Below are 24,655 nucleotides of genomic sequence, written 5' to 3'. Positions count from 1 at the left end.
AGATACCACAGTTCTGACACAAAGGACCAAAACGCTACCATTCTTAAGTTACAGCCCTTAGTGCTTAGACAGGGAGTCAGCTTCCTCTCTTTGTTTTAGGAAAAAGGAATGGAAATATCACAGTGATTAAAAAACATGGCAGGTTCTTAAAACAAACACTCCTGTGTCCCTAACCTAGGGCATCAACTAAGATCCCAAATCTTTTCCTTCGGGCCATCCCACCCACCCACTGCTCAAAGCAACACCAAAACCCACTCTTGCCCACAAAGGCAATGACCCCAATCACCATCCAGGCCCTGCTTTCCAGGATAGTGAGGTATTTACGTGACTCAAAAGATTCTCCTCTGAAACCTGATTTTTTTTTTTTTAAGAAAAGATACCTTCCCATTACCCAAGGACATATTAATTTCACTGGAGTTTATTGAGGCACCTCTACCACAGCCCTAAGCTAACCTTGAGGCCCTGTGTAAGTCAGCTCCAAACACCATTCCTATGAGAAGAAAGTAACCCCTAATGGACAAGTGTAGCAGCTGGTGGGTAGGCTCCTCCTTGGGATCTCACAGCCTCTCAGTGAGATCAAAGGTACCCCATCTCAGGGTGTGCTCTGCACAGCAAATACCAGCCAAGTTTTCAGGGAAGTGAAGGGTCTTTGCAGGGGCTTTGAGAGTTGTTTAGAAAAGTGTCATGGGGCATTTCTCCATCGCAGTCATCAGGACAGTCTGGATCCCAGGAGGAAGGATGTGGGTATTCCCTATTTCTAGTCCTTGTGGTAAAAAATAATTTAAAGGTGTCTGATTTAAAGGCTCAAGTTTACTCTGAAAATACCCATTAGAGGGCTAGTGAATCCTGCTCAAAGTGAGCTTTAGATTACTGAGATTCAGATTTGCTGCAAAGGCTATATTAGTTAAACTGGGGTGAGGGGCTAATACCCACAAAAGGCAGTAATCCTGGTCCCTCACCCTGATATAGAGCCCAGAAAGCAAGGCGGGGAGAGAAGAGGATGGGACCCTGGAAGGCCATGGGAAAGAGACCCCTGAGGCAAAGAACTGGATTTAAGGCAGGGGATGAGAAGGAGCTGCTGGCCCCTCCCCCAATAAAGAGATGAGGGCACAGGTCTCTAGAGCTGGAATTCAGCAGGACTGGGGTAGCTGGTGCAAAAAAAAAAAAAGTCTTCGACCCCAGGGTTGGTCAGGGTCTGCATGCCATGGAGTCCTTAAGAAGTCAACATGCATCCTTCATGGGTAAGGGTGGGAAGAACAGCTCGGGATAGGGGTCAGTGAGTTCAGAAGGATGGGGTCAGTGACAAGGGTCTCTATAACCTCAGGGGTCGATCCTGCCCTTCCTCTCAGGAATTGTCTAAGAAAGACACACCATACCTTCCCCACAGCCCTGGTAAAGTGGTCAGAGACAGTCCACCTCCATTTGCCTGTGATCACGTGACCATACAAGTCAGAAACAGCAGTAAAGACTCCTGGGTAGAGGAACTTCCCCTTGTTCTGGGTGTTTGTGTATGTGTATGTCTTTGTGTCTGTGTGTCTGTAAGTTGCTGTATGTCTGTGTGTGTTTCTGTGTGTCTGTGTGTACCCGGAAGTACAGCTGTAACACTGGAGAGGAAGACTGCAGGGAGAATTCTACCTCTGGGACTATGTAACTGATGCATCCTTGCCCAGGGACTTGGGGCTAAGGGTGGGGACAGGGGATACAGTTAGCTGCTGTCCCACAGGAGTTTGGCACCATGGTTCTCTGGGGTCAGAGCTGTGCTCCCAAGAGAAACCCTATCAGGGGCCACTAGAGAATGCAGCTCTAAGGATATCCGTTTATAAGCTGGAGCTCAGGAGGCAAAGGGTACAATCAGGAACACTTTTGGAAGGGACTTCCATCCAGGGAATGTTTTGGGGGTAAGAATGGAGATGAGGGAAGTTATGAGGCACTGTTTCCTGCAGGGCCTGGAGTGATACAAAGCTGGGGGTCAGGGTGGTTCCCAGGCATTGTTAAAGCAAGGTGTTCTCTCCAGATTTCCAGACGGGAAAAACTGAAGAAGAGGGGAGGAGACTGAGTACAGGATAAGTTAATTCAAGTAAAAAACAAAAACTAAAAACAAACAAGAGCAAGAGGAAGTAGGATGGCAGAAATGTGTCAGGGCCAGAGAACCAAGCCTCTCCCATTCCGCGGGAACCCCCACATCCCTCCTCTCGGCTGCTGCAAAGTCACACAGAGGTCTCCGATTGCAGCCGCATGACAAACTTATGTGACTTGGGATCTACAAACTCCTCCGAGAGTTTGAAGAAGGGCACCTTCTTGGTGCTCACCACCAAGCTGAAGTCCTGGCGCTTTAAGAGGAACACGATGCCATCCTTAAGCCCATTGGTCACTGGCTCCTCGCTCACCAATGTCCACTGTTTGGCCAGCCAACGTTCCTTGTGGTACTGAATGGTGGGTCCGGCAGCCAAATATCGCTCCAGGAAGGCCTGAGGAGGGGAGAAGATACTATTTTGGCATCTCTTCCACCCACCCACCCTTCATCCTCTGAGACACAGCTTTCTAAGATAGCTAGAATGTTTCTGAATGTTTCTATACCCATGAATTGGTATCTTCAAATGTGAATGCAGAAGAATGCCAGAAAGATGCTTAATGTATTGACGGAGACCATGACATGCACAGAAGTGATACAGCTCCAGTCAGGACCAGAATTTACTACCATTCTTCACCCTTGTTCCTTGTACCAGGCTGTGCCCGGGGCAACTTGAACCTTATTCCTCCTTCCCTCCCTTCCATACCATTGATATGACTAGAACCATGTAGTTCTACACTACAAGAAAGGTGGGCCAAGCAAAGATTCAAGTGTCACACTGTGTGCGTATGTGTGTTTTGCTTGTAAATGAAATCAAGAACTCAGGCCTGATATACCACCGAGTTACATTCCCATCCTCTTTATCACCCACTCAACAAGGAGGGCTCTGAGAGAGCCATTCTTGGAAGCTGGCGACTGTGCTGAGGTAAGCCAATAGCTCAAAGTAAGAAGAGGCAAAAGTTTCCTTTAGGGATGAAGGAGTCAGAAAGGTAAAGGTGTAAGACTTAAAATGTAGAAATCTAGGGCCTTATAAAAATGAAAACAGGCCTCTGAAATCCCCCAAATAGCTCTGAGGTCTACCCTTGCCTCTTCCACACAGACAAGATAGATGGAATGGGAACAGGAAAAGAGATTCTCAAGAAGAAATGAAGATATGGCACAGAATGGGAAGGAGAAACAGCCATGAACAAAAGAGACTAGAAGCTGGACAGAGGGGAAGGTCTGGAAGCAGCAGGCCAACCTTGGGTGTCATGTCGTGGGTGATGCAGAACTCCAGGTGCTGAAGGATGCTCTCCATGGTATGGTAAGGCTGCTGTTTCGTGGTGCGAAGGTACTTCTGCATGGCACGGGCCATGGACGCAAAGATGGCTTGAGCTGCCTCCCGGGGGTCCATCACCTCCCTGGGGTTCTTCTGCTCCTCTTCCTGCAGCCGCTTAATGTGCGTGAAGGCCTCCTCCACAGCCACGACAAGCCTGGGGGACAGGTAGTATCTGGACCAGGTGCCCACTGCTCATCCTATCCTCCACCCACTGGCTCTGACTGCTGCAGCCAGAGTGAGGTCAGGCCTCTGTACTCTCCCTGAAGTATCAGAAGTCCTTGTGGAGCCAAATGCTAAGAGATGGAGGGGGTGCTTTCCTCACGAACAGCAAGAAGCAGTCGTACTCAGTGGGATCAGACTAGGGACTTAAATCCACAATCAAATCCAGCATCAAATCCAGAATGACACTGAGGAACTAAGCTGCAGAAAAGGCCAAGTAGCCCATCAGAAAAGGCTCCACAGAACAGTATACTATGCAAAAAATTAATGCATATGACTAAAGGGACAGGACATTAGCAGGAGTGGTAGTAGTAGTATATTATTTATGTGGGTGGGGGTATGCACACGCCTTCTGTGGGGCTTAGAGGAGTCCTTTCTCGCTTTCCAACATACGGATTCTGGGGATTGAACTCAGGTCCTCAGACTTGGCAGGGCAGGCCCTGGAAATGGCATTTCTATTCGGTCACAACAGCACAGGCAGTGCTGATGTCTGACCGGGGTGGAAGGATACATGCAGCAGTTTGAGATCAGGCTGCTCTACAGAGTGAGTTCCAGGCCAGCCAAGGCTAAATAGTAAGACACCATCTCAAAACAAAAGCAAAACAACAAAAAAAAAACCAAACACCCCAAGTATAATGGCCTGTACTTTTAATCCCAGCACTGGGGAAGCAGAGGCAGGCGCACCCCTGGGACTTGGAGGCCAGCCAGCTTAGTCTGGCCTACTTGTTAAGCTCCAGAGCAATGAAGATACTATCTCAAAAAGCAAAATGGAGCCGGGCAGTGGTGGCGCACGCCTTTAATCGCAGCACTTGAGAGGCAGAGGCAGGAGGATTTCTGAGTTCGAGCCCAGCCTGGTCTACAGAGTGAGTTCCAGGACAGCCAGGGTTACACAGAGAAACTCTGTCTCGAAAAAAAAAAAAAAAAAGCAAAATGGATGACACCTGAGGAACAACAGCTGAGGCTGGCCTCTGGCCTCCACACACATGCACCCACAAATAATTATTATCCTGCTGGGCCTGAAAACCAGGCTTCTCTGTAGGTAGCAAGAGTAAGAAAGAGCTGGCTCCTGTTGGAAAAAGCCAACTACCATGCTGAGAACTGTGGGGGGAGCATGAGACACAAGTGATTCCATCAAAAGCCAGGGAGCCTGGAAGAGAAACCTGGGCTCACATGAGAGGTGCACAAAGATCCAAACAAGCAGTCCAGCATGCCTGAACCTGACCCACAGAACCAAGCAATAATAAATGTGTTGTTTTACAGCTGCCGAGTCTGTGGTTATCAATCATGGAAGCACTAGGAAATGAATATACAAACCCTGTATCATCACTGTCCTGCTCCCAGCAGGCACTGGGGCCTCCTGGGCTTCGCTGCCCCACAGGTATCGCTCTATTGGCTTCCCCTCCCTCAGGTGTCCGCAGCCCAGGATGCACACAGCCAGCACCCACCTGGCCCTGCGCTTGCGCACTCTGCGCTCATGCTCGGCTTCTTCATAATAGTACTCATTGTGGCTGTTGTCGCGCCTCCGTGCTGCAGCTGCGATCACGGCCCTTGACTGGCCAGTGGAGTTATTGGTGCTGTTTTCTGTACAAGAGCAGGATAGAGGAGATGGTCAGAAAAAGTGTAGCCTCTGCACTCTGGAAACAAAGGCCTGACACAGCCAGAGGATGTATCCTGTGTCCCCACCACCCAACAATGCCCCCGTCCCAGCCCTCCTGGCCACCTCTGGGAGAAACTGCAGGAAAGCAACCAGAAAGGGACGAAAGGGGAGGAGTCCTGCATATATGTACTCACATACATACATACACACACACACACACACACACACACACACGCCTCCTGAGGCAGGAGAGTTTGCAGTTCAGGGTCAAAGGGTAGAGACCAAGGCTATGAGCAGACACATGATCTAAACCGGGGGTACACCATAACATAAGAAGGATAGCAGCTATGACCAGCTATTGGAAGTCAAGGGGAATGACAGAACAGAGGGAGCTGGGACACAGGCCAGAGAAAGGAAAAGGCAAGGGAAGTAGCTTGGAGTCCTGCTTAGGAAGAGGCCGGAGGGGTGGAGGAGCAGGGCCGCTCACCCTCTCCGAGAGAATACACCTTGAAGCCAGACACTTTCTTGGCCAGGACGGACTTGGGCAGGTTGAGGAGGGCGGGGTTGTAGACAGGGAAGTCATGGTAATACTTCTCCAGGATCCACACTGCCACTCGCTGGATGCTGTGGGGGAGACGGCAGGAGTGGGGAGGGGGAAGGGACACATCAGGGCAGGTCAGCAGGGCTGGAGAGGACACACGACAGGGACAAGCTGCTTCCAAGAAGCCTGGCTCAAGCCTGAGGCCTATACTTACCAGGCCCCTAACCCTTCCCAAAGCTGGGTCTGCTACTCATTTCCTGCCAGGCTGAAGCCTAGGGGGTAACAAGCCCCAGACAAGGGGCTCCTCCCACTCCAACATTCCCCCAAGGTTTCTGACAGGACCTAGGAGGTGCCACTGATGCTCTGCATAGCCTGGGGGACGGAGGGGAACATTCTGCCCACAAGCCTGGTGGGAGCTGATTTTTTATCTCTCCCTCTGGCCTGCTCATCTCAGCAGCATTCACCAACTACTCACAAAAACCTGTGCCTCCAAGAAAAAGTTTCCTTCTGTTTATACCTCTGACATCTCTTCCTCTTGACCCATCCTCCTCTAAGGGTCCTGATTTTGAATTGCCTATCACTGGCAGTTCACAACTCCCACTGACACCTTGCCCACAATCCTACATATGTCCTTGTTGCCAGGCTGAAAACACCACTGAACTTTTACTGTGTGCACACTCCCTTCCACCCAGCCCCTCTAGCTCTTCACTTATTGTCCCGCCATCCCCCAACCTTTTCAGGTCTCATCTTTGTCCTACGGAAGTCCCACTTTACCCATCCCGTGCACCCATACCTGAGATGGCCGACATTGTAGAAGCGGCTGGCCCCATCTGTGGATCGCACGACCTTGAGTGTGAACTGGGGCTGGAGCTGACGCAGCTCCAGCAGAACTACAGCCAGATAGTGCACGAAGAGTAAGGCATCCACTAGCGAAACGGCAAACTGAACCACGCCCTGGTAGCTGCGCTCCCTGGCATCCAAGATGCGAACGCCGTAGAAGAGCCAGTAGGAGATTACGAGCAGGAAGACAAGCACCATGAGCAGAGCTCGCAACACGAAGACTCGGGGCAGTGAAGCCTTGGGTCGGCGGAAGAACAGAGCCCAGCTGCCCAACAGCAGGATGAGCAGCTTGAAGGCCACGGAGATGAAAAGGCCCTCACAGGCGGTCCCACACGGCTCCAGCTCCTCCCGCCACAGCAGCGGGGGCAGCAGCAGGAAAGCCAGCGGGGTGAGGAACGAGAGCAGTGCCAGAATGGCCCCTGCTGCCACACCCAGGTGGCGGGAACAATCCAGCGGGACACTGTCCTCCATGTCCTTGGCGATGCGTGTGAGGTCATCATGGGAGATGCTGTGCTCAGAAGTGCCTGTGACCACTGTTGTTGTTTCTCCCCAGTTGTCATCCTACAGTCAGGAAGGGGGTGGAGAGGAAACGACAGGCAGAGAAGATAGATGCCCAAGTGGGAAAGTGGACGGGAGAGAGAAATCAACACATATGCAATCATCAGAAGTTACTGAGCTATATTGTGTCTTGTGTCTGCAGAAACTGCCGTCTAAAACCCAAGTCCCTGGGGAGCTTCACTGAGGTCATGGGGGAAGACACCACATGTGCAGCGATGACCCTCAAAGCAGAGCACAGGACAACTGCCAAGGGAGCTTCTCAGGCAGTGACAGTGACCCAAGAGCAGGCTTGCCAGGCAAAACAAGCAGCTTCCAGAGAGTGATAGGACCCGAGCTGACCCCCAGCATCGGGTGACATGTAAGAAGCTCATCTGAATTAGTGACTCCTAACCCCAGCTGCACACAGTAGAATCACCTAGGGAGCTTGGAAAACATACCAATTATGCAAAGTGAGATCTGCTTGTCAACCTTTTTTTAAAAGCCCCCAAGATGATTATAACATTCAGCCAAGACTGGGAACTGTGAGCTAAATGATCTCTAGGGGCTGTTAGTCGGAATGCGCTCTGCAAACCAGCAGTGTGGAAGTCACCTGGGAGCGGATGGGAAAGGCAGACCCGCAGGCCCATCCCCTATTTACTAAAGCCACAATCTGCACGTAAAAGATGCCCATGAAGCGTTCCCACATTCATGTTCTACATGGGCTCTCCTAAGTTTCTTCCAGATTCTGCAGAGGTCCATGGTTTCCGCAGAAGCCAGAGCTAGATACTCAGGGCAGAGATTGATGAACCAAGGCGCCCTGAGGAAAGAGAGAACTGGGGGTCCACGTGCAGGAGCAGAGAGCAGTGGCTAGGAAGGGAAAGTCAAAGCCACTTGGGCAGCCAGGAACAGACATCTATTCCAGCCAAGTGAGGTGATGCAAGACTGTGACCCCAGAACACAGGAGGCTGAAGCAGGATTACATGGGCAGTCAAAATTAGCCTGGGCCACAGATCAAGACAGTCTCAAAAAGAAAAAAAAAATCCAGAGATAGTGGTATATGCCTGTATTTCTTGCATTGGGAGGTGGAGGAAGAAAGGTCAGAGGTTCAAAGCCATCGTCAGTTACATTAGTAAGTTCAAGGCTAGCCAGAGCTACATAAGACCTTGTCTTTTTTTAAAAAAAAAATTATCTATCCTCCAATCATGGGGAGCTACTGTTGTTTTCTCATTAAGGGAGAAGAGGGAACAGGAAGATCAGTGAATGACCTAAATAGAATATGGGAAACACCCTGCAGACTCACGGTCACCCTGAGTCACTATAAGCTAGCTCTGTAGGGCGACCATCTGAATAACCATGGCACAGGATCTGTGGCTGTAAGGACAGACAGACGGGCTCCCAGGTGCCCTTCAGAGTGTGGTCAGCTCAAAGCTGTTTCTCTGCAGTGGCTACAGGGCATCCTACAGAGAAGTCCCAAGACTACCAAAACTTTCAGTACCCACAATTCACATCCAGCCTGGACATATGGAGTCTTACCCTAAACCCTAGGGGCTATGAGCTACAGGACTGAGCTGTGCAGTGCAGTGTCGGAGGCAGCCTGGAAGGGCCAGTGGCTAGAGAGCTGAGCAATCTCCTCTCCAGAGGATGGGAGAGGAATCTGATCTGAATATAGAAGGCAGAAGAGCTAGCCACTTTCGGCTGTGGGACTGGGACCCCACCCTCACCCAGTGACCTGAGATACACTGCCTACCCTCTCAAAGACCACGGCAGGGAACCCCACCCAATAGGAGGTGAGTTTAATCATACTTCAACTTCAAAAATCTATGAGGCCTGATATTACAGAAAGAAAAGAGCTCCCAATGTCAGACAGGCCCCTGCCCCCAGGAACAAGCAGCTAAGAGTCTCCACTGCCTAAGATACTCCCCAGAAGAAAGAACAATACTTGGGTAATCTCAGTGTCACTGCAAGTCCTGTCCCTCCTAAATTCCAGAACTGTGTCCTGCCTACTGTCCTCTCTATCCAGGGAGTGCAATGGACCAGAAGTTAGGACGGAAACAACTGCTCACTCTGTCCTAGAGAATTCTTTTCCAAGGTGCCCCCTCTAACTGCCCAGTTTCTCTTCTGGTGCCCTAGCTCCACTGACTTCCCAAACCCCTTTTCCTTAGGACCTAGATGATGCTGTTCCACAAGCTAACAGCAGAGGGCGTACATCTGAGATTTGAGGGAAACCTGAGGCCTACCCACCACACCACCGCGGCTGCCCTCCAACTCTCCTGAACCAACCTGACTGGCTGACAGGAGCTTTGGAGCCGCAGGGGCATTTCTCCTTACTCAGCTAAACCACCTCTGCCTCTGGAGATGAGGTAGAAACTAATACCTCCAAAAGAGTTTCCACTAACATCTAAACTCCCTGAATTCCCTGCAACAAGGTCCCACCCTGGAACACGAAACAAAGGATAGGAATAGTAACACACCTGTAATCCCTTCATTTGGGACTCAGAGACAGGAGGATTCTGTTTTTAAAATCAGTCTTGGGGCCACGTATAGTGGTGCACACCTTTAAACCCAGCACTCAGAAAGCAGGAGCAGGCAGATCTCTGTAAGTTCAGTGCTAGCTAGGGCTACTCTGTGAGACCCTGTGTCACAACAAAAACAAGCTACTACATAAGGTGACCCTGTCTTGAGAAATAAACAAAAAGATACCGTTCTTGATCTTGGATTTGTCCTAGATATCTATCAGCCCTGCGCTTGCCTAGGAGACCCCACCTGCCCCAGAGGATCAGAAAATGTCTGATCTAAACCACTTTTATCCCCAATGCTCACCCGTTCATCCCCCCTTGTGGACTCATTGTCCAGCAGGGGCTCCCCTGGAGCCTGGATCGTCACTGATTTATCTCCACGACTCCCATCCCTGCTCTTAGAGCGGTGTCGGTCCCGGCGGTCCCTGCAGCAGGAAGCCAGAGAAACAGAAACAAAGGTCAAGAGGGATTCAAGGTCCCTTCAGCAGCCCCTAGCCCACCACCTTAGCATACACCACCTCTACCAGACTGGTCTGCTCAAGCCGTACCCACCTGTGCTTTCGGGAGCTGCGGGAGTGGCCCGACTTGTAGGAATAGCCCGAGTACTGGGACTCGGTGTCCATGGCGTCTGAACGCCGTGCCTTGTAACGCTCCAGGGCCGCGGGCTGGGGCCTCTTGGGGGGTCCCACAGCCACCTCCTTCAGCACAGGCTTCTTCAGGCCAAGAGGCACCTTTAGGAAGTCAACTGTCACCCTGAGGGACTCTATTTTGCTGGACGAGTGGGCTTATCTCAGAGAAATTCAAGCGACAGCTCCCTGAGAAAATAAAGCAACTGCTTAGAGGTAGCTCAGGCTTCCCATAGGTCAGGACACAAATGAAAAAACTTCTCCAAATGCCACCAGAATCTCAGGTAAGCCCAGCCACTCCAAGAGAATACCTTATTCCTGGTTCCTGTTCTGCCCAATAGGCTCAACTCCTTTGGCTTTGTCAGCTAGAAAGACCCTCCACCCACAATATTCTAGGCTGGGAAAGATGCTATCACAGGCTCCAAGGGCAAGGAAAACACCCAGAATAATCCAACTTGGGTAGATTATTTGATTCTTTCCCATCGGGAAGAACTTGGGAAAATGACACCTGACCATGTCCAAGAAAGGAAGAAAAAGCCCAAGAAAGGGAAGGAATGACACCACACCAAGGAAGGCCAAGTCAAGAAACGGCTCCATGCAGTTAGGAAACAATACACTACACAGCTCAGGATGAGAGGCTGGCAGAATCTGTAGGAGCCACACAAAGAGTTCTGGTTTTATTTGCAGGTTATCGGGAAGCCTATTCAACTGTGCTGATTTGGATTGGAAAGAAGTAAAAGCAGAAACAGAGTGATCAGTGAGAAGGTCCCACAGCAGGAGGACTCAGCCACTAGAACCAAGAAATAGTTTCTTATGGAACCATTTGAAGACACAAGAACTAGAGTTGCAGAACCAACTAGACCTGATGAAGAGAGCAGCAGGGGCGGGGGGGACACATCAAAAACACCCAGTCAACCACACAATATAAGTACGTAAAATGTAATTTAAGTAATAAAAATAAAAAGCCTACCCCAAGCAAGGGAGAAGACGCTGAGCTCTGGTAAGGCAACGAGCTGGGTAGAAGAAGCGACTTGGGAGGACGGAGTTTACGCAGGAGCACGTGTGGGGGAGAGCAAGCTCGTGGGAGAGGGCTGAGAGTACGCTGTTCCCCATTCACAAAGCTCACAGCAGCGTTGTGAGGAATGGACAACTGGGCATCCAAGGAGCTGGAGTCTGAACGCAAGGTACAGTCAACATGCAGAGACACTGCAAAGAGCTCAGGAGAAGGGATGCAAGATGTCCAAACTGCACACGTCAGGAGGACAAGAAGAGCAAGCAAAGAGACTGAGAAGGAGGCCAGAAGAGTGAAGTCTCAAGACAGCCAATGAGACAAGCGGAGAGCCGGGAAGGAGTGACCACGGCCAGGTCCAACGCTGCTGGGGCCTTCCGGATGCTAAAGCACTGAAACAGACTTGCTTTGTGGAGACATCTCTTCTCCAATGACTTTACATCACCTGGACTTGGAGGATGAGCAGAAGGATGGATATATTTTCATCCATTTCCCCTCATGTGGATACAGTAACTGATACCCACTGAGTAAAATACGCCTGCCTATCTGAATGCCATTGTGGGGAGATAAGAATCATGTGCAATCTATTCATCTCTCCTCCTGACGGAGTTATGTGGATACAATCCGTGGGCCAGAGACTTCAAAATTCCCACATCAAAGCAACATGTGATAGACACATACTTTGGGGACAGACATACTTCAACAAACCTCCCTAAAACAGGGCCACAAACAGGGCCCATCCCCTGTTCACCTCTCTGTCTGTAAATTACATGTTGGACCCCTCTTCCCTTTCCCCGGGAACCCACTCTACTGGTTCACTCCTCCAGACAGTTTAGGCGGTGCAGCTGTGCCACTTTTGATGTGGTTCCCACCTGGTCCTTCTAGCTCTGCTCTTAAAGACTGAGCTTTGCCAGGAGGCTCTGAAACCAACAGATTACAGAGAGGATGATGAAGCCAAAGGACAAAGAAGGGATACGGATTAGACTCAGACAGACGCTAGAGCCCTCTCCTTCCTCATCTTCACCCCAAATACCTGCATCCCAACCCAAAGCCGACGCCAAAAAGAGCCTGGGATTTACACAAAGATCCGGGTTTAAGATCTGACTCTCTGTTGCTGAGCTGCGAGACAGTGGTCAAGCTATTAACCCTACTGTGCTCACAGGCTGGTGAACCTTTTGGTAAAACAAGAGGTGAAGATACCTCCTTCATGGGGTAGCTGCAAGGAACACAGGGGTGAAAGAAGGGCTTTCATAGACTGTGTAGCTACTAATAGTTAAGCAATTAATAAGCTCTCAAACTCCAGTCCCCAACCACTTCCTCTGAAACTAGGGAAGGCGGCGGTATAAATAAATCGTGGGACTAAATAAAGAACTCTGGAGCACACACACCCCAGCCCACTACTTCAAACACACCCAGATGTGAGGTGAAGCTACTGTTTCCCCTGCAGATAAATTTCGGTCAGACAGGGTGCCAGTTCTCTCTCAACTCTTTGTTCTGAGCTACTTAGCCTGGAGCCCCCCACATTCCTCCCCAGCCAAAGACAAACCCCGCAGCCCTGGCACACAGAGGGCTGCTCAAAATGCAGCAAAACATGCTCCTCCCTCAACCACCAAACAGAGGGTGCCCAAAGGACCACGACTTCTAAAGCCTTTGCTTGCTGTCCCTCTGGGTACCCAAGGAGCTAATCCCAGCATTGGAAGGGATGAAAGGTAGGCAAAGACACGGGCAGAACTTCCCCCTGCTTAATCAGTCTCAAGAATCAGGTTTGGAGGGTCTCTTGGGTGGGCAGCGTTCCCAGGAAACAAAGTGGAGGACGGATTCAGTGGATGAAATCAACAAGTAGAAATGTCAGAGCGGTGAGGAGACAGGAGAGAAGTCTGAACTTGGCACAGGGCTGAGCTGTGCCCAGCTGAGGAGCAGAGACTGTAAAAAGCCAATATGCTCCACTGTTGTTCAACTCACCCCCCCCCCACCCCACAAGACACAAACACGGGCACTGAGTCCCCTTCTCAAACCAGCCATGGATTATCTGGGGTTAAAAGGAGGCCAAAGAGGAGAAGGGGGGTGGGAGCAGAAAGAGCCCAGCACAAAAAGGAGACCCTTCTCCCCTCCAAAGGCCTTTCAGAAATAAAATTAATGGAATGTGTCTCAGTAACATCCCAAGGGAATTGGGAGGAGGGCTGAGGGGAATGTGGGGGCTTTTGTCCGGGCTGCCCAGCTTCTCCCACATTGATCACCATAGCAACCAAAGCCCCCTGTTGCCTAGGTGATGGCAGCCAGGTCCTGGAACTCATACCCAGCATCCAAAGTGAGAAAGGTTATAGAGCTGGGGGAATGGGACAGAGGGGGAGAGAATGGGGTTTCTACTCTGGCAGCCCAGCTTTTGTCTGAGCTTGGGATCGGGTTTCTTCATGGAAATAATTGGAGGCCTCGAGAAAATATAAACTGAAAACCTGGCAAGAGGCAGAGAGAACAGGGTACGGGGTATACGGGTAGGTAGGGGTGCAGGATAAACAAAGACTAGGACCAACTGACTCCTTCTCAGCTGAGTGGATAGCCAAGTGCGCTGTGTGTGTGTGTGTGTGTGTGTGTGTGTGTGTGTGTGTGTGTGTGTGTGTAAACACGCACTCACGGCAGGTGCTGAGGAAAACAACCAGGCCTAGGAGCCTGTGGTCACTGTGTCCGTTTGCCACTGCTCTAGGCCTACAGTGCAGTCCAGGTCCTCAGACCTGGGAGGGTGCATGAGGCAGAATACAAGGAGAAAAAGCAGAAGCCAGGGTGAGTCAGCCAGAGGAGAGAGGGAGGGAGGAATAGATCACACCTCAGAAGGGGCCAACCCTTCTCCACCAACCGACGCGTGACAGGGCTGGAAGTAGGCCTGTGAGGTGGAACTACCTGGGTTTCACGTGAGAGAAGACTTGGGCCAGAAAAAGATGAGGCTGGAAAAGTGGAAAAGAAGCTAAAAGTTCTGCTTTGAAGGGGGTCTGTCTCTCATAGGCCCCATTTCCTCTTCTCAGCCAGAGACCAGGAAGGGTAGTCCTGCCTGGGCACAGTTATCCCTTGAAGCTCTCCAGAAGAGGCATTCATCTGTGGGTTCTTGCCTGTTACAACCCTCTCTGATTCCTACATAAGAATCAGGGTATTACAGAATCTGGCTTGGCCGCCCTTCTGCACCTCGACCCACAGACAGGCAAGTGACTCCTATGCTGCACTCCCAAGCAGTGAGTGCCTACTTTGGGGTGGGGGTAACTTAGCTATCTGCGCAGAAGCAGAGCACCTAGTCATAAGGCTGGTTATCAAAAAGCAGAACAAAGGTTCAAAGGTTTGCCTACACCATACTATTTCCCCATGTTTCAAAGATGAGTCCAACCAGGTGGCCCTGTCAGGCAATAACAGAGACTCAAGACTTTTGATTTGAGTAAAAATACAGACACCTAACTTGGAACTCTCTGCTTCTGCCCTCTCTCTCCCTCACTGGGGGACAGTGGACTGACCCACCCAGGTTCTCAGCAGCTGCAAGCAATAGTTGAATGGTGACTCAGCCATAAAACCAACCAAGTTTTACAGATAATAAAGTAAGGCCCAGAGAAGGGCAGTAAATGGCCGGCCAGTGGTCATTACTTCCACTACAGTCCGTTCTAGCCTCTTAGTGGTGGGAAAACCTTGCTAGCAGTTGGGTTTGCGGGGATCTCCTAAAGGGTGAACAAATTCTTCTGCAAGCCTCCCTCCAACTCTGGTTCTTTCAACAGACAACACTACAAGAAGCTGAGGAGAGGGGAAGACTTAATGACTCCTGCCCTGCGCCTTCCCACCAGACATGGGGTCAGAGGTCAGGCAGTCCTAAGCCCAATATCAAAGAATCTACCTCCAGAATGAATAGTTTCTGTGCCCAGTCACTGCTCTGAAGAACGTTAGCCCTCTGTTCCCATCCAGCCTGGACACGGAAAAGCCACCCATCCCAAGAACTTCATGCTACATCCTTCCTATCACAGAAAGAATCAGGTACAGGATGGGCAAGGACCACAGCCACCATAAGCCTTAAAATGGGCTCCCAGACTCACTCTTATGCCCTCAGAAGAGACCCAGTTACTCTGGTGAGACCCAAGAGAGGACCCAGTGGGAAGGCTGCAGGATGAGGTGCCCAGGAGCTGGCACCAGGTGCCCCACCCCCATACTGCTAACCAAGCACTCTCCGAGGAGGGCCAGACATGAGCTCACCATCCTCACAGCCCCAGGGTGGGGGCAGGATCCTTCTCCTAGCAGGGGAGGGGCAGAGTAGCAGGGAAGAGTGCACAGATAGGCTCCTGCCAGGGCACCTGATACTGACTGAAAGAGAGCTAGAGTGAAGAGCCCGCCCCTCCCCACCTTCTGTAATTCCCTCAGTGTAACGCAGGTAGTGCGGAGGGTATCCTCCGAACCCAGACACTGAGACACTGACACACATGCACATGCGCACATACTCTAGTTCCCCTCCTGAAACCTGGAATGGTTCCTGCCTGCCCCACCCGGCTCCACCCACCCCGGCCAGGCAGGTTCTGTAGAGACCTGTTCTGCTGTCTCTGGCACCCCAACCCCATGCAGCTCTCAGAGTCCCTGCCCCCAGCCCAGCACACACACAGACACAGACACAGACACACACACACACACACACACACACACACGCTCACACAAACACAAGCACATCCCACAGGATCCCAGCCCCTAGTTTCCCCTAGACCCATCCCTGGTCAATCTTGGGCAGGATGTTGAGGGACAAATATTCCCTTTGGCACCTTTCCCAGGCTGAGGCTATGGGGAGAGAGGACAGAGGCAACCCAACCAGGACTGAAATGCCAGGATGCTCTATTTAATTTCCCCCACCCACAGGGGTTTGAGCTGCTGCCTCCCAGGCTGTGGCAAAAGAGGCCCCTCCCCACATACCAGGTAAGGTCTGGAAAGACTGAGCCAGAAAACGGGAGAAGGGCGATAGGAAGCGGGTGAGCTGCGCTGACCTGCAGCCCCACTTCCTACACACACAGTCAAACAAAATGCCACCCTGTCTTTCAGTCCTACGGAGGCCTCAACTGCCCCTGGCCCCAAGAGACCTCAAAGTTTGCTCACCCAGCCCTTGCCTCAATGCAGGAAGAGTTATTTAGGAAGGGGAAGTCAACCAGCCTCCGGCTGGCAATGTAGACCAGGAGAGCTAAGATGTGGGGAAGGAGTGAGTGCAAGAAAGACATATGGGATGCCGTGGGTGACACCATGGGGGATGCCGTGGGTGACGTCCCCTATGACTGTATGGGAAAGCAGTAGAATGAGCCTCAAGGTGTGAGACCCAATGTGTGTGGGGGGGGGAGGGGCAGGCCTGGGTTTCTTCGTAAACCTCCACCTACCCCAGCCCAGGGCCACTCATATCGAGGAACACAGAGGCCAAAAGAGTTGCACCCAGCCTCCACCCTCCTGACAACACCCGCCTCCCTCACCCAAGCTTCTCACTCTTTCTGAAGATTAGCAACTCCCCCATCTTTCTATGCGCCACTTCCATTCCTGGGGTAGAGCAGATGACGAGATATGTGTTTCTGTTCACACTTGGCTGGTTTTTGAGTTACCACATCAGACCTCAGGCTCAGAGCCTGTTTCTATCCGACCTCCCCTTCCTCCTAAAAAGCCAGATCCCCAATCATAAACACCCTCTTGCCTTCTGTCCAGGCTGGGGGTAGGGGGGTGCCAAGCACTGATGAGAGTAGAACTTGAAGTCCTACGGTTACGACTTCGAGAAAAACCACAGGACAGTGATAGCCAGGTCGCTCTCCACAACAGTGATGGCCAGGGCCCTCTCCACAACAGTGATGGCCAGGTCCCTATCCACAATAGTGATGGCCGGGTCCCTCTCCACAACAGTGATGGCCAGGTCCCTATCCACAACAGTGATGGCCGGGTCCCTCTCCACAAAGACTCATTGAGCTATGGTGGTGAAGCTTAAGTCTCTTTGCTGAACGAGGCTCCTACTCCACACACAAAGGAAGAGCTTCAGCTCTAACAGGAGCCCTGCAGTGGCTCGGACAAGGAGGTGCTCCTCCTGGGAAAAGGCTGGGCTCCTCCATAAGACCCCATGGGTTCTCATCCTTAGAAGTCTCTACTGGTCAGGCTACATGGACTTGTGTTAGCTTTCCAAGGAGGAAGAGGGATTAGTCACAGTCAAGATTAAAGCCAGCACTGAGCAATCAGAATGGGGATGGCGTCACGGAAAGACAGAGAGACTTGGGGAAAAGGAAGCCCAAAGAGCAAAGAAATCACAGAGACCAAGAACAGCAATTAGGAACTATACCATCTCTGAAGACTTTCTTGCCTTCTCTAAGTTTATGTTCCTGTCTGTAAAATGGGAACAATAGTTTTCTATATAATGAATCCAGAAGCTGAAATACACAAAGTGCTCAATAAGGCCATGTGTGATGACCACATGTCTTGGTGAGCCCAGGACTTGAGAGACAGAGACAAGCAGATCTCTGAGGTTGAGGCCAGTCTGGTCTACAAGGGAAGTTTCAGGGCCACACAGTGAGACCCTGCCTTAAAGAAAGAGAGAGAGAAAGAAAGAAAGAAAGAAAGAAAGAAAGAAAGAAAGAGAGAGAGAAGGAGGGAGGGAAGGAGGGAGGGAGGGAGGGAGGGAGGGAGGGAGGGAGGGAGGGAGGGATGGAGGGAAAAGGGAAGGAAGGAAGGAAGGAAAAGAAAAGAAAAGAAAGAAAAGGAAAGGAAAGAAAAGAAAAGAAAAGAAAAGAAAAAAGAAAAAGTAGGTAGGTAAATAGATAGATGGATAGATTAGAAATTGAAGCACTGGAGAGATGGCTCAGCGGTTCAGCAGTTAAGAGCACTGGCTGCTCTTCCAGAGGTCCTGAGTTCAATATCCAGCACCCACAAGGCAGCTCCTAACCGTCTGTAACTCTTGTTCCAGGGAATCTAACACACTCACACAGACATACATGCAAGCAAAACACATACATAAAACCAATGTACATAAAAAAAGACAAATTAATAAATTATCAATAGTAAAATGATGGTTTCCCAGCTTTTAGCCAAGACTTCTGCTTCTTTTCCTTATTGCCTCATTATAAAAAGTATATTCCACTCAGAAAAAGGAAGAGTCATTTTTGGATGTAAAGATGGCTCCTCCCCAACGGGAACATGGGCCAGGAACTAATCACATCCTGATCCATCCCATGTCTCAGGAGCTCTTTGGTCTTCCAGCTTCTCCCTCTTCCTCAGTGAGGTCAGGCCTAGGATCCAATGGCTTCCCACTCTTTTCCAGGCTCTCGTCCTAGCTACCCATCGATGGGCTGGAAGGAGGCCCCAAGCCTCCTGCCCCACCCCAGCCCCCAGACACTGCCACTCTCCCCTCTCAGGGCCCCACCCTGATTACCAGGATAGCCCCAGTACTGCTGAGTCCAAGTTTGCTTTTCCCAAACCCATTCCCAGCTGTCTTGTCTGTAATTACCAACCTTGCCAGGGGCATAAGATTGGCACTGAAACAGCTCATTTCCAAAGGGCCCCACCATAGAAGCCTCTGCCTCCCACTCTGTACTAAGTAGGGGGTGGGGGGAGATGCAAAGATCCTGCCTGGCACACTGTGGATCTTGCCAGATCACAACAGAGAAGGTGACAAAGGGCTGTCAAAGGCCAAACAGGACAAAGACAGTCCGTCTGCACATCTGCTCTCAAAATCACACAGAGCACAGGATTACCCACCTGTAGAGGGTGAGAGGTTTCAGGTCACCTCAGAGAGAGAGGAAGTTGAGTAGAGGCAAAGCAGGAAGATAAATCTGGGATAAGACCAGAAGCACACAGGCGGGAGCTGCCAGGAAAGAGGAGGAAAGGGTAGGTTAAAAAAAAAGAAGAAGAAGAACCACCTCTGACAATACTATCCCAGCCTCTCCTCTCCCTGATGCCTCCACCTCCACCAACAAACACCACAGGACAGGACAGGAAAGGAAAGGGATTATTAATTTTGTTTTATAGCTAGGGAAACTGAGGCCAAATCTCCACTTTGTACTTCAAGATCCAGCAGTACCAAACACCCCACAGATGTCCTTGCTCATGCTCAGCGTCCACCAACAAGCCCCTTGGTTCTCTCCCTGTCTCCCTATCCTTTAAAAATGGTTAAGAACGGCCAGGCGTCATGGAACAGGACTAATACCTGCACTCAGGAGCCAGAAAGAAAGGCAGGTCTCTACAAGTTCCAGGGCAATCTAGTCTACATAGCGAGTTCCAGGCCAGCCGGAGATAAAAAGCAAGACAGACCTTGTCTCAAAATAAATAAATAAGCGAACAAATAAGCAAATGAATAAATAAATGAAATCAGCTAAGGAATATCTGTGTAGTAGGAGATTACTAAGCCATAAAAAGCATTACATATGCCATACATATATAACGTATATACATAAGTACATATGAACGAGCCTTGCAAAAATTCTGAGAAGAGTAAGCCAGACATAAATGATGAAATTTAGAAAAAAGAGCCAGAACAGAGCTCCACAGAGACAGAAGGTAGGTTGGAGGTAGCCTAGAACTAAACAAGAGGGCACTGGAAACAACTGCTTAGTATGTCTGCAGTTCTTTCAGAGCTAGTGAGCATGCTCCCCAACTAGACAGAGATGGTTGAATCCTTCTGTGTGTGCGCTAGATTCCATTCTCTTGAAAGAAATTCATTTCATGTTAACTTCTAACAGTGGCCAACACATCTCCTTCAGGAACCTTGCCCAGTACTGCACCTCAGACAGAACCAAACGCTATGCTGCAAAGGCCTCCAGGATATACCTCCATTACAGCACTAGGGGGTTCGGGGATCAACGTGTCCAAGCGTGTTTCCCCTGTCAACAGTGCTCTTCTCCGCTCCATCCCCCGTGTTTCACACAGACCCTGGCAGAGAGTGGACTGTGCTGAATGTGGTCTGTAGAGGAGAGCACAGTGCACAGCCTCACTCCGATGCCCGACCGCCCAGATCTCCATCCGCCCCTTACCTACTACATCTGTGGATCAAAATCCAAGCCGTGACAGCCAGGATTTACTAAGTCATTCCCCTGTGCCAGACACTGAAGAACACACTCTTCCCTGGTTATTTCTCTTGTCATCATAAACCTATGAGGTGGGATCTATCGCCAACCGCATGTAACAGGTGAGGCTTCCAAAACTTAGCTGTTTTATCTCAGCTCACAGAATTGGGATGCAGCAAAGCTAGAAGTTCAGAGCAAACTGTCATCAAGGGAGAGAGGTCGCAGTGCAGGGTGGGGACTGGGATTCCCTGTGGATGGGGTCAGTGTGGGCTAGGAGGACGGTGTCTTAAAACACCCAGGAGGCTAAGGAATGAAGCTTAGTTACATGTCCCAGCCCACACAGCTCTGAACACTAAGTGAGACTGGCTGCCTCTTCCTTTGGCCTCATAGTGTAGGAGCCAGCAAAGGAGAAAAGTGGAGTCCCTAAGCCTCAGAAGGAGTAAAGGACCAGGGAAAAAGGAGGATCTTCCTCCTCAAGACCTCCAAGAAGTTGGAGGGAACAGAGGAAGAGACACCAGAGAAGGCAGCCCTGCGGGGGAATTAGAGAAAGTACAAAGCAGGACCAAGACAATAGAGAAGGAGGGGCCAGTGTGGCCACTGGTTCCCAGTCTGGAAGCACTCTTTGAAATGGCACTTGTCATTGTCTGACCACAATTCCTCCTCCTTGGGGGACAACTCCTACTGGTAGGGAACATACCTGGAGCAAACAAGGCACGCCAGCGCCAGGGCCTTGGACAGGGGCATCTTGCAGGCCCGGGGAAACCATCTGACAGGTGTCTGGACAGGGGCACCTTGCAGGCCCAGGGAAACCATCTGACAGGTGTCTGGCTTGAAGAAAGGGAACACTGGACTGGGGCAGACTGTTCCTAGCCTTCTCTTCCTGCTCCAGCATTTTCTAAACCTCTCCCCTCCTCTCCCCAGGCTTTATGAAAGGTAGGGACTTCTGAGGGCTAAAGATGGAACATTCCAACTGCACATGCCCATTAGAGACCAACATTCCAGTTGCAATTACCCAGGACCCTAATGGGCATGTGCAGCTTCAGCCTCTGTCTTAAAACCAGTGTCTCCGCCTGACTAACCTCTGGCAGCAAGAGGAAGAGTTGAGAACACGCAGCTGGGAAGAAGGCTTGGGTCCCAGAGGAAATGACCGCCCCTGTCTTCCCTTCACCCCAAAAGAGAATCAACAAGAGCAAAGAGAAAAGGGGGTTGCTGCTACTGCTCAGGGAGGAAGAGACGTCTACTCCTCAGTCTCGGGCTTCCACCCAGGCTCGTGATGATGGATACAGACTCGTTTCCCACCAAGTGGGCAACTGCCCTCTTGAAAGCTCAACTCCAACACCCACAAACAGACACACATTCACACAGAAACACACTCATATGCATACACCTAAACAAACGTGTGCACATTCGAACTCACATTCACAAACACTGCATACACAAACACATATACACACACATTCTCGGACACACATACATGCATGCACACATGCACACATACATATTCACACACACACATCCACCCACACTACACACACTCCATCTAAAGTGTGCTTCTAATAAAGAAACTGCAGGATAAACTACTCAACACACTTGCAGAAACTCCCAGACAAGCAGCCCATATCACTTTCTCCATCCTACCGCTGCTCCCTACCAGGTCTCACACCTTGAAGTATGCTTCTTCTAGCCTCCAGCCCACACCCCTCAGGATCCTAGAGGCAGGGCAGAGCTGGAGGGCTCTGAAGTAACCACCTACAACATGGCTTTCCAAGAGAGCCGTGGCCTCAGAGAGAGTAACTGGGTCAGAGAAGCCAAGCATACGGCCTCAAAGGGCACTAAAGCCCAGCCAATGACAGTGAGGAAGGCCATTATTATGTCCTTGACTCCTGAACCCCAAAATTCCACCTCCCCATTCCCCACATCACACACCATCTTCCAAAAAAGTCCATCTCCCCAAATAAGCATCACCTAAGACAACTCACTACCTCCCCCCTTGCAGAATCTCCACTAGGGTCTCACATACTCACGACACTACCCTTGAATCTAGGCAGGGACATTCAAATCCCGCAGACAGCCTTCCCTGTGGGCTTTCTGCTAGGAAAATCTGCCTGCAGAGACAATACACACTCAAAATACACATATGTCCAAAGACGGGCACATATCCATACCTATGCATCAGTCCAGGTTACTCACAAGAGCACAGATTCACACACACACACACACACACACACACACACCACCCATTCTGCTCTTATAAACCCACCTTCTCTAATACCTGCCCATCTCCTTCCCATAAGCCCCTCTCTCAGCACATACACAGACACACACCCCTTCCCTTGAGTATACACACAAATACATACCCATATACACAGCAGATGTGTGGTCAGTGCTCTCTCTCTCTCTCTCTCTCTCTCTCACACACACACACACACACACACACACACACACACGGAAAAACAGCTACACATCCAAACCCAGGGCCCACCTGCAGGAACACGCAGCACATCAAGGCTTATGCACACACACACATACACACACACACACACACACACACACACACACGCACACAAAACAAAGAATCACGCATACTGATCCCCCAATCAGTCCTTTAAAACTCACTAATGCAGTGCTTAGGACCTTCTATGAGTAAATAGGACGAGGGAAAGGTATGATGTCGTTGGTTCCCCCCAACACACCCCGACACACACTGACCAGTATCGCCGCCAAGTCCCATCCTTGGGCTACACACACACACACACACACACACACACACTGCTGTGCAGGGCCATCTCTCACCCTGAACATTTACCTGCCCCTTCCTCCCCGCACTCCAAAGGTGTGTATGCATCCCTACATACCTCCAGCTTCCAATACCTCCAACCTCCGATCCTTCCCCGGCCTCTCCCACCACCAACACACGCTTTCCAATCCCCGTTCAATGGGTTCCCCTGGGATCGTTCAGGCGCCCGCCCGGGGCCCCCGGCCCAGGAAAGTCCCCGGCTCTTAAGGCCTGGGCTCCGCCCCTTCTCCCATGCGCCCCTTCCCCTCTCCAAAGTTGGGGTTACTCCGCTGTGCAGTGGGGCGAGACCGGAAGGGGGCTGCCTCAAGCCCCCCCTTCCCCCAGAAGCCACCCTGCTTTCTCCAGGGCCGGGCGCTCCCTGGTCTTTTGCATGGTTCCCTTCTTTTTTCTGTTGCTTTCTTTCTTTCCTTTTTTTTTTGCAAACTTTGCCCGCGCCCCCACGGCCCGCCACTCACCCGCCGCTGCGAACAGCCGGGTGGACTGGGCGCACGCCCCGCTCTGCTCCGCGCCTTTGTATCCGCAGCGCACCCGGTCGTTCCGAACTCCGCGCTCCAGAACCGGCAGCGCGGGCGATGGGGGTTGACGAGGGGGGCTCCCGAGGTCGCTCACCCCGGCTCCGTCCCAGACCGCTCGCCTGTTTCCCCCTCGAGGCCCCGGGGGCAGGGGGCCGGGGGACCTGCAGGGCGCTCAGGCTCCCATGGCGGGACCCAGGACCAAGCAATCGGGGATCGGGAATCAGCTCTGGAGCCGGCGGCGGAGGGGGAGGGGACCAGAAGGGGCAGGGGGCGGGGAGCGAGCTCCCAGGTGCCGCCTCCCGGCTGTTCCCGCAGCCGCCGCCCCTCCCGCTGCTGCGTCCATTGTCTGCGGCCCGGCTCTTCCTCGAGTCGCGGCACCCCCAGCCCTGCGCCTGGCCATGCCCTGCGCCCTCTGGATCCTGGGAATCCACGCCTGCCTTGCAGACCTGGCCAGGAAGGTGTGCTGGATGCTGCGTCGATTCTTGGCTTTGGTCCAGCCCGCAGCCCCTCTTGGAGCTTTCTTCTTCGACCCCCCCGATTGAAGACCTTTCCCCTAGGCCCTGATGCTGGCCATATTCTCTTCTTGGGGACCACAAACCTGACCTCACAAACTCCAGTGGAATCTGAGATGTGGGAAGATCGATCCCCTCCGGCTCAGAGCTGCGAAAAAGGTCATCCCTGATATTAATTAGTGACAAGAGACAGGCCCCTCTCTCATGTATACGGTATTTCCCTGACACCATACCCCCCTTCTTCCAAAAATAATTTAATTACTCGGTGTTCTAGCTGTGAGCGAAGACCGCCTAGTCAGACTGGGACGCTCACTCATTAACACGTTTTCCTCCCCTCTGTTTTGAGTGTTGGGATTAATTACAAAGGGAATCCTGCCCTAGGGGAGAGGGGAAGGGAGAGAAGACGACAACGAGGGCCCCCGACTTGGGGCAGCGGGGGTAGGGGGTGGGGGGGCTTTTCCCAGGAAGCCTAGAGTTTAAAAAAAAAAAAAACCTCCTGGGTCAGTGCGGAACTCCAAGCTCTTCACTCTAGAA

General features: G+C 51.3%; 1 protein-coding gene across 2 annotated transcripts; it reads right to left on the bottom strand.

Moving 5' to 3' along the window:
* Nucleotides 1-301: 301 nt before the first annotated feature.
* Vangl2 (VANGL planar cell polarity protein 2) lies at nucleotides 302-23,838 on the bottom strand. 2 transcript variants are annotated; one of them, XM_028785716.1, is made up of 9 exons: nucleotides 23,550-23,838; nucleotides 18,994-19,099; nucleotides 10,192-10,454; nucleotides 9,944-10,064; nucleotides 6,540-7,147; nucleotides 5,693-5,829; nucleotides 5,054-5,189; nucleotides 3,312-3,543; nucleotides 302-2,468 (listed from the first exon to the last, which is right to left on the bottom strand). In XM_028785716.1, exons 3-9 carry the CDS (start codon nucleotides 10,260-10,262, stop codon nucleotides 2,208-2,210), a joined length of 1,566 nt encoding a protein of 521 aa, XP_028641549.1. In that variant the 5' UTR covers nucleotides 10,263-10,454; nucleotides 18,994-19,099; nucleotides 23,550-23,838; the 3' UTR covers nucleotides 302-2,207. The 2 variants fall into 2 exon arrangements, with proteins under 2 accessions (XP_028641549.1, XP_028641550.1); XM_028785717.1 differs by lacking the exons at nucleotides 18,994-19,099; nucleotides 23,550-23,838 and having other exon boundaries at nucleotides 5,054-5,182; nucleotides 5,689-5,829; nucleotides 10,192-10,262.
* Nucleotides 23,839-24,655: the final 817 nt, after the last annotated feature.

Source organism: Grammomys surdaster, unplaced genomic scaffold (assembly GCF_004785775.1).
Source record: "Grammomys surdaster isolate TR1022 unplaced genomic scaffold, NIH_TR_1.0 125341, whole genome shotgun sequence".
NCBI classification, from domain to species: Eukaryota; Metazoa; Chordata; class Mammalia; order Rodentia; family Muridae; genus Grammomys; species Grammomys surdaster.
This window is presented reverse-complemented; position numbering and strand designations above follow the sequence as displayed.

Coding starts and splice junctions, on each gene's coding strand:
- Vangl2 (XM_028785716.1), bottom strand. CDS start 10,262: ATGGACACCGAGTCCCAGTACTCGGGCTATTCCTACAAGTCGGGCCAC. Junction 7,148..9,943: donor CCACAAGGGGGGATGAACGG/GTGAGCATTGGG, acceptor TCCTGACTGTAG/GATGACAACTGGGGAGAAAC. Junction 5,190..5,692: donor GGTGTATTCTCTCGGAGAGG/GTGAGCGGCCCT, acceptor GCTCTTGTACAG/AAAACAGCACCAATAACTCC.